The sequence below is a fragment of the Anguilla rostrata genome, chromosome 3 (genome assembly GCF_018555375.3).
Source record: "Anguilla rostrata isolate EN2019 chromosome 3, ASM1855537v3, whole genome shotgun sequence".
NCBI lineage: Eukaryota > Metazoa > Chordata > Actinopteri > Anguilliformes > Anguillidae > Anguilla > Anguilla rostrata.
In genome coordinates this window covers 56,774,225-56,783,953 of record NC_057935.1, presented here as the reverse complement: position 1 = coordinate 56,783,953, position 9,729 = coordinate 56,774,225, and the positions used below count along the sequence as shown (strand labels likewise).

Below are 9,729 nucleotides of genomic sequence, written 5' to 3'. Positions count from 1 at the left end.
GTTACAGAGGTGAGGACATGCCATATAGTTAGCCAAGTTCTACTCATGACAATTTTAGGATATGACTAATCCCTGGAACATAATCGCCACTTGCTGATCCCCGGCTGTATCTGTAACGCTACGGTGCGCTGTGGGTCTGGACGGTTTCGTGCTTCTTCTGGGCTATGCGCCCTCATTGAAATGCATTGAGGCTTGAGGACAGTGCCAGTTGGAATTTGAAGCAAGCAAGCCCACACAATTCCTCAAGGAATTGTAACCTTTCTAGTTCTATAATTGAACCTCTAGCCACAAGCAAGCCACAAAATCACACAAAACAACAAACCGCCCCACTGCTGAGAGTAGCAGGTGAAACAGGAGCCCCAGTGCTCTCTCACTCCACACACCTGGTAGAGTCAGGGCTTCGCCCAACACCTCAGCGCAGCCTTTGCCACCCTCTTGTGGACAGAGTGAGTATGACCACAGACATTTCCCTCACTCTCAGACTAGAGCTTGAAACGGGCCCAAAAACTTCAGCCTGACCCTACATGAGCCCACATTCTATTCAGCCTGAGACTGACCTGAGCCCAGCGTTTTGGGAGCTGAACCTGGTTTGACCCTGACTTTTAATAAGTGCATCAGTACAGTAGACACGCCGTGGTTTGGGGTATCGCTGAAGTTCTGTTCAGAAAAGGTGTGATTGATGTCTGGTTCAGATCAGTTGATGGTGCACAGTGGCAGGCTTGTGCATTATACTGTCATAACGCTGATGCTCCTGTTTCACGGCTCCCATACTTAAGCAGGGCATCACAGAATTCATATTTTTTACGAACCCCACGCTTTCGTCTGCAGCTCGATCAAAAGCCGTGTAAAAGTTTGTCCAGACCTGGGATTCTCCATTCGATGGCTGCTGCCTCACTTCATTCTCCCCTGACTATAACTTCTTTCTCCCTGGCTCTGAGGCATCCATTCTGTCACTCACAGAGCTCAGCTTAGACTCGCTGGCCTACAACTGCCATCCAGCTCACACAGCGCTCTGTGCTCAAAATATAAAGGCCCAGCTACAAAGAGCAAAACCCCAACCAGCCCAATAGAAACAGGCAGAATTAGGACCTGAACCGTCCCAAACCCTCGGGCTCTGGTCCAGTTTTATCAGGCTCAGGTGAAAAATGCAAACTCAATCTCAGAGTTCATAGCACAAGCAGGATACTTAGCTAATCAGTATGTCTCAGCTGATCTCAGATCAGCTCATGTGAGTTTGAACTGAACCCAAACCCAGCGTATGAGGGGAGAATTTGTCTCTGTCTGTGTTCATACTGCATTGGAGAGAGAGACTTACCTCATCACACACCTGGGAGACACACTGGTGACGGGTCAGGAAAAGAGCAGCACTCTGGAGTGATTCCACTGGTGTATTTATTACACCTCAACTGATTACACACAAACCGACATACTTACACTACCACCGTATAGCACAGTTATTACTCAGTGATAACATTGGGAAGTTATGTGAAAAGAAATTAGACACTTCTCATGGAAACACTACAGAACGTTTCAAATAAAATAATATTTTGTTGATGCTGTTTGACCGGCAAATATTTTAATGAATCCTGCTCAGATGTGATGGAATGCAGTTCTTTTAACCTGATTTTTACTGCAACATCATGAGATTTCAAAGTTACATTCATCATGAACTGCTGCAGAAATGGATCTATATTTTGTAAATGATTCAATAAAATATTGTAAAAGATATTATCTGCAAATATACTCATTAATCTTGTCAAAGCGAAAGAAGCAGTCTGTTCACCTGATCCTTGCCCACAAACCACAGCACTATTCCACTCTTACAGACACCTTCAAAGGACAGATCAGCAGAGAATCAGGCCAGAAGAATGGAAACACTCTCTCAGTGAAGGAGTGTTTAAAAGTGTAGAGAGGAGTGTTGTCACTGGGGTCAGAGAATGACACCTCCCCCCTGTCCCAGTCCAGCTGCACTCTGACCCTCTGGGGTTTCCTCTGCACAGTGAGGGCTGTACATGGGGAGGGGAGAGCTCTGTATGTCCCATTGTCCAGCCCTATACCCCACACTCCTCCTGCTGGACTCCAATCCATATCCCCTTTTCTGCTGAAGGACTCTTTAGCCACACCCACCACCCAGTCCTCACCCCCCACTTCTACATCCCAGCAGTGTCTCCCTGAGCTGAATCCCTCAGAGCCCAGCACACACCGCCCTGCATCAAATCTCTCTGGATTATCAGGAACCTGCTGTCTCTCACCACTGCGTCTCACACTGGTCAGATCCTCAGACAGTGAGAGTCTGGGATATGCTGTGTTTGGGTCCAGAGTCACAGGAGCTGAAGGGATAGAAAATGAGACGTCAGCACTGATCTGCCTAAAGAGAAACCATCAGACACAATGGGCTCCTAATGATATAAACTGAGTTTTACAAAACCATTACACAGAACCATTATAGCCTCAAATACACAGTACAGGCCCAAAGTATCAGGCCACCATTGTTTTCGGCTAGGTGAAGAAGAATGTATTTAATATATGCACATTTAATGAATAACAAACCAAACTACAAATATTTTTTGCTATTTCTACCAACAATAACTTAAAAAGTTGGCTTACAAATAATCTTAGACAACACTTTTAAAAATTTTTGCTTATAAAAGCAGGGACTACCCCTGTTTTCTTCAGTTCAGGCTTATGCATCTTGTTGTCTGTAGATACTGAACTCTTTCTGTAGAAATAAATCCTGTATCTTATATGGATATACCCCACCATGCTGGTTATTCTAAGGGGAGAATTTACTCTGCTGAATAGTAGGAGGCAGGTGGAGGGGTGGGAGAGCCTAACACCCTTAGCCTGTAGTGCCAGTAAGCCCCGCTCATCTAAGCCTAACTCCTTCTTTGCCGTAGTAGTGCAAGTAAAATATGCACCAGCATTTCAAGCAATATGGAAAAGAATGAGTTAGGCTTAGATGTGTGGGGACAAGTAAACATTGTGACAAGAATGTTTCTTTTGCTAGAGACCACAAGATATTTGTCTACTGCCTCCTGATCTTCCTGGTCTTCTCCTGCTAACATTACTGGCCATCAGCTGGACCTTGCTGAGTGTGTACTGAACACTGCACCTGGACATATTAAGCCTTTTTACAATTTCTCACTGGGAATAACCTTGCCACAACATGCTTATTTGGCTCTGCACACCTAAGCCAAAATTCTTCATTGACATATTTCTTTCAGATTTACTGCTTACACAGGGCTCTTACACAGACAGGACCAATATGACTCTGACTGGCTTCATCAGCTTGTGGAAAGGATGCTGAAGATTCCCCCTGTACAGTGACAATGTGGAGCTCCCTGCCCCCAGTACTCACTGTATTGAACAGTCCCCAGCATCTTCTCCCACACTCTGTACTTCAGATCGCCCAGGTGCTTGGCCACATCAATCAGTGCTCCTGAGACCTTCTCTGGATCCGCCAGTGTGCACTGGGCTCTGCAATAATATTCAGGAGTCACTTGTGCTGTGGGCGTGGCTTCATTACCATAGATGATTATCAGCAGCAACATCAGATCTTTATTCAATAAGATAATGGCTCCATCCCTGCCAGCGTTCTGGGGATTTATATTAGAGGTAAATATTCATTTCATTACTTTAATATTGTAAAAACCTGCCTCTATATATAGCCATTATTAATGATGCAGTAATTATTATAGAGAGAGAAACATTGCAAACACATTCCACAGTACCTGATGACAGAGAATGGAGTTTCTTACCTGTTTTGTGTGTCCTTGTAGCTCTGAAATAGAGTGAATTATTATTGCTTTAGCCAATGCTGTAGATGAACCACAGTAATATCTGACTGTATGTTGCTGAACATGGTTTAGATATAACACATGACACAGAAAAATAAATGTGCTGTTTTATCATAGTTAAATATGTGTACAGTGTGTGGATCTAGAATGATGAGAAACTTTAAATCAAACTTTGCCAGCAAAAAGGAGACTGCAATTCTTCTGCTTGATAAAGCTTTGAAATGTTTTGATGATATTAGCAAGTTTAAATTTAAAAGTGGTTTAGAGAATATTATATTCTATACATCACATGTGTGTGAGCTTAACAGCAGTTTGTATAGAGTCCTGCAGACACAGAGTGAACAGGTCTTACCTGCAGGAATGAGACGTCTTCAGCTCCCAGCTCCTGTTCTATGGCTCTGATTTGTTCTGAAAGGGATGATATCTGTTCTGCCATCTTCTTAATCTTCTCCTTCATCATCTGACTCTTATGCTCCTTTTCCTCCCTCAGTGCAGTGATCCTGGCTGCCTCTTCATCTTTTAGGAACTGCTGAAGTTTCTCAAACTCCATCTTTATCTGTCTCTCTGTGTGCTGGGCCTGGCTCTGGAATAAACATTATTCACCATCATTTCAGCACAGTCCAGTACTGCATTTTCAACACTCTGATTTAAAGGCATCAGTACAGTACCTTGATGTGCTCTGCTGTTTGATCACAGACTAGTTTCATTGCATTAAAGGCTTTAAGCTTCTCCTGCAGTGGAGCCAGTGCAGACCTGAGTTTCTCCTGGAAAGAAATTGCACTCTTTACAAAAGAAAGAGTCAAACAGTAAACTTCACTGCCTACACAGACAGCACAAGAGCCCCTGTTCAGACAGAGGGGAGCCAGAATAGAGACTCTGGTCATGGCTTGTGTAAATGTAATGTGTTCACTGAGACACATTTCAGTGCATTGCCTCTGTGAGAGCTTATGCCAGGTAAACAGGTTTTTTAATGCATTGCCTATGTGACAGGTCATGCCATATAAACGGGTATGACAGTAGAGAATTGAAACAGTCATGTTCTGTTCTTATTGGCAAAATTTCATTGCAATAGTTTAAAAATGAATAAGTTTAATGTGCTGTATCTTTAGAGTTACATTTGACACATTAACAGTGATCTGCCCTCTAAGGCCACATTGTGTCAGAAACATATATCTGAGCCATGAACTTTGACCCCTACTGTCCCATGCTGAGCACTGCTCCCTAGCACAGCTCTGAGAATGTCTCCACACTCCTGCCCCTCCCTCCTGTTTCTCTGTCAGTCATGTGACATGGCCTGATAACTAAAATGGCTGCTTTTTGGATCATTATAACCCTTTAGAAATACAATAACTTCTTCATTAGTAATTCAAAATAATTATTAATTCAATATTAATTATATTTCTGACACAAAACGTTTATTATGTGTTCATTTCAGCTGTTTGATAAGCTTCACCAAGTTTTCAGTAGACGACAGCACAACAAGCCAAACTTTTTAATCACCAATAATTTACAAGCAAATTAATTCTGTTTACAAGCAAGGAAAAATCAAATGTTCAAAGTCTAAATTCTCTTAAGAAAAACAGTAACCTTATACTCTTCTGCAGCCTCCTGAACTGGTAGCAGTTCGTGGTTTGCATGTTTTCTTGAAGTTTGGCAGACAAGGCAGACAGGTATTTGATCCTCCAAACAGAAGAGTTTGAGTTTCTCACTGTGCAAACTGCAGAGCACTTCAGATCCTGCTTTAGCTCTCTGACTTCTCTCCTTTAAGAACGCCTCACAGGTATTCCTCAGAGACAGGTTCGGGAGAGGTATATCCATAGAAGATATTCTCCTGCAAACTGGGCACTCCCGAGATCCCTTCTGTTCCCAGTACTTCTGCAGACAGGCCTTACAGAAGCTGTGACTGCAACTCAGGACAACAGGATCCCTGAAGATTTCAGAGCACACAGGACAGGACAGCTCCTCTTCCATGAGAGAAGATCCAGACGCCATTCTGTCTCAGTCTGTTCTGAGCTCAGTAATGATTTCTGCTAAATACAGTAGCTTAAGTTTCAGTTTCACTTACTGCAGTTACTCAAATGGCAGGTAAATAAGCCTCTTTAACCTCTCAAATCTCTGTTCTTCTTCTCAGTCCAGCATTGTTTTTCCCTCCCATAAATTCTTTTTTTTCTGAGATTCATTCATTTCTGGAAAACATTCATTGGAATCATATTAAAAAGGTCCGTGAGGTAACTTAAGCTTTACCTGTGAGAAACTTTACTTCGCTCTTCCTGTTAGACACACCTGATTATCAAACAGCACTTTTTGCATGGGGCAGCATTGTACTACTGAGGTTTGATTGGCTGATCTGCCAGCAGTTTTACACCAGCCCGGTTCTTACTGGTTCAGTCAGCTCTCTGATGTGTTAATCCAAATGGAATCTCATTCTCCAGCAAATGGAAAGCACACGCCCTCCCTTAGAAACATGATTCAAACAAAGATCCAGAGTTTGCATCCACAATCCATTCCTCTTTATAAATCCTGACTCAAAGCAGAGAGAGAGTTGTGCTGTAGAACAGGTGGTCTAGCACTGATGAAAGCACGTGACTGAAACGTTTGCTGCTGCGTTGGACAGTTGACACCTCTTGTACTTTTGTATCTTTGGCCGAGCAAATACCATACAAATCATACAAAGAAGAAAATACTAACTTTTCCAGAAACAATACACAGAAAGCCACTTCTTAAAGTGGCTCACTTGTCAATGTAAATTTCAGCATTGGGGTGGAAAAAGCTACGCCCTAACTGGTTTAAATCAAGACAAATCACACCTTCCTCACACGATGGCACGATTGGGTTGAAACTGTTTTTGCTATTTCTTGCACCCCAGCAAATGGGCACTGCTGAATTATTTTGCAGACCTTGACAGTTTTGCAGCAGAAGTTGCAGCAGTTTGGTGTAGGATTTTAGCTCCATCATACAGCTGCGTATCTGGACATTTCAGGTGATGATTTGCAGACAGTTTAAGCCTAATTCTGTTTGTAAGTACTTCAGTTTAGGTTGCTCAGTGTATTAGGTCCTTTCCTTCAGCTGTACGGTCTCATCTCAAAAATCTTGGTGTCATATTTGATCAGGCTATGTCCTTTAACCAACACGTTAAAGGGTTGACCCGAACATCCTTCTTCCATTTGCGTAATATTGCCAAACTCAGGTCTATTGTACCACAACCTGAGCTTGAACAGATCATTCACGCATTTATATCATCCCGGCTAGACTACTTAATTCCCTTTTCACCTGCCTCAGCAAGTCGTCCCTGGATCATCTACAATTGATCCAGAACACTGCTGCAAGGCTGTTGACCAGGTCTAGCAGGACAACTCACATCACACCAATATTAGGATTCATTTTAAGGTCCTAGTGTTCACACATAGAGCCATGCATGGTCAGGCACCTGTGTATATCTGTGACCTGTCCTTACATCACCAGTAAATCACTTAGATCCTCTGACCAGGGCTTACTGGCTGTCCCTCGCTCTTGTCGTTTGTGTTAGTGTTAATCAGTTTAACCTTCAGGGTCCAAGTTGAACTATGCGGTTGTTCCCTGCACTTGGACCGGTACTTCTCTCTAGGGTTTTCGTCATACTTGTTCCTGGTTATGGTTATACACTTTGTTGTACGTCGCTCTGGATAAGAGCGTCTGCCAAATGCCTGTAATGTAATGTAATGTTGTCGTAAAACTAAAGGTGATCGTGCCTTTGAGGTTGTGGCTCCAACACTGTGGAACGCTCTTCCTTCAGACATACGTTCTGCGGTCTCTGTTGACATTTTTAGAAGGATGCTGAAGTCCTATTTATTTAAACAGGCCTTTGTTTCAATAAGTACTACCTAGGATGTGTACTCTTTAAGGTGTGTGATACTTTTTACTGTTTTCTTGTAATTCAATTTTATTTAATTATAATCTTTTAATTAGTTTTAATTGTGACGCACTTTGTGACTCTGTCTGTGAGGGGTGCTATATGAAATAAAAGTTACTTCTTTACTTACTTTATTATGTTGTCTGTCTCAATAGTACTCTTAATTACATAAACCCAAACCGCCCCACTGCTGAGAGTAGCAGGTGAGGCAGGAGCCCCAGTGCTCTCTCACTCCACACACCTGGTAGAGCCAGGGCTTCATCCAACACCTCAGTGCAGCTTCTGTCGCCCTCTGGTGGCCTTACACTACCACCATATAGCACAGTTATTACTCAGTGATAACATTGGGAAGTTATGTGAAAAGAAATTAAACACTTCTCATGGAAACATGTCGTGTCTAGGAACCGACAGAATTCAAAGTCCAATCGCCAATCTGTAGAAAACAATTTCACAAGGGAAAAGACACCACGGCAGCAAGCTCTTCAGAAAAGTTAGACTTTATTGCACAGGTGCACAAAGCCGGATCAACTCTGCAGAATTGAACCTCGATTGTCAGTTTTACATTAATTTTATACACAAATTTACCCCACAACTCCCCTTAATACATTTCTAAAAATACCAGCCATCTGTTCTTTTTGGCACCACAATGATTTTAATTTCCTGTTCTTGGGTCAACCTGACCTTCTTGGCACCACAATGATTTTCTGTTCTTAGGTGATACCGTCATTGTGGAATGTTACCCCAACTTTTCCTTAAAAAAATATTAGTCTTTATTCTGTAATTTTCCATTATGCATACTAGTCACAGCCTCCTGTAATTTTCCATTGTATTCAGGTTACATAGGGGTCACTGTAAAATATTAGATTTCTAGCACATTTATTAGCAGTTGATCAGTTTGAAAATATAAGCGTATGGTTAGTATTTGATTAATGTTTTCTGCTGAGTGAGTAAGTGTGTTTTTTTTAAGCCTTCTGCGTTCTCTTGCTTTTTCTCTACAGTTGATACTGTGGTTTCTTGCGTTTCCATAAGCTTAGCTGCAACTACTGATATAGGTTTATTGGATTACATATTGATTATATGAGTGTATAGTTATACGTGTGATATATTTTTATCATGAAGCATCAAGAGTTTGGAGGAACCAGTTTCATCAACATTGATGGGAATACCCTAACTTTAACATGTGACGTCATCACAATCATGGGGAGTCTCAAAATTTTCCTACAAACACTATAGAACGTTTCACATAAAATAATAATTTGTTGATGCTGATTGACCGGCAAATATTTTAATGAATCCTGCTCAGATGTGATGGAATGCAGTTCTTTTAACCTGATTTTTACTGCAACATCATGAGATTTCAAAGTTACATTCATCATGAACTGCTGCAGAAATGGATCTATATTTTGTAAATGATTCAATAAAATATTGTAAAAGATATTATCTGCAAATATACTCATTAATCTTGTCAAAATGAAAGAAGCAGTCTGTTCACCTGATCCATGCCCACAAACCACAGCACTATTCCACTCTTACAGACACCTTCAGAGGACAGATCCGCAGAGAATCAGGCCAGAAGATTGGAAAGACTCTCTCAGTGAGGTAGCGTCTAAAAGTGTAGAGAGGAGTGTTGTCACTGGGGTCAGAGAATGACACCTCCCCCCTGTCCCAGTCCAGCTGCACTCTGACCCTCTGGAGTTTCCTCCGCACAGTGAGGAGTTTACATGGGTAGTCCCGGGCTGCGTATCTCCCATAGTAATACTCTATACCCCACAGTCCTCCGGCTGTGCGCAGACCCACAACCCATTTCCTGCTGACGGACTCTTTAGCCACACCCACCGCCCAGTAACCTTGATCCCCCACTTCTACATCCCAGCAGTGTCTCCCTGAGCAGAATCCCTCAGAGCCCAGCACACAATGCCACACATCAAATCTCTCTGGATTATCAGGAACCTGCTGTCTCTCACCACTGAGTCTCACACTGGTCAGATCCTCAGACAGGGAGAGGAGGGGATGTGCTGTGTTTGGGTCCAGAGTCACAGGAGC

General features: G+C 42.5%; 1 protein-coding gene across 1 annotated transcript; it reads right to left on the bottom strand.

The window, feature by feature from the left end:
• Positions 1-1,375: 1,375 nt before the first annotated feature.
• LOC135251259 (E3 ubiquitin-protein ligase TRIM35-like) lies at positions 1,376-6,549 on the bottom strand. The gene is made up of 6 exons (XM_064328519.1): positions 5,385-6,549; positions 4,466-4,561; positions 4,150-4,380; positions 3,989-4,011; positions 3,359-3,477; positions 1,376-2,330 (listed from the first exon to the last, which is right to left on the bottom strand). The coding sequence occupies exons 1-6, from the start codon at positions 5,787-5,789 to the stop codon at positions 1,810-1,812; spliced, it is 1,395 nt and encodes a 464-aa protein (XP_064184589.1). The 5' UTR covers positions 5,790-6,549; the 3' UTR covers positions 1,376-1,809.
• Between the last annotated feature and the right edge of the window lie 3,180 nt (positions 6,550-9,729).

Excerpts from the sequence above, each read along its gene's own strand:
- LOC135251259 (XM_064328519.1), bottom strand. The coding sequence starts at position 5,789 with ATGGCGTCTGGATCTTCTCTCATGGAAGAGGAGCTGTCCTGTCCTGTG. Across the intron at positions 4,562-5,384 it reads AGGCTGCAGAAGAGTATAAG|GAGAAACTCAGGTCTGCACT; the intron begins GTTACTGTTTTT and ends ATTTCTTTCCAG. Across the intron at positions 2,331-3,358 it reads GCTGGGGACTGTTCAATACA|CTCCTGTGACTCTGGACCCA; the intron begins GTGAGTACTGGG and ends CTATCCCTTCAG.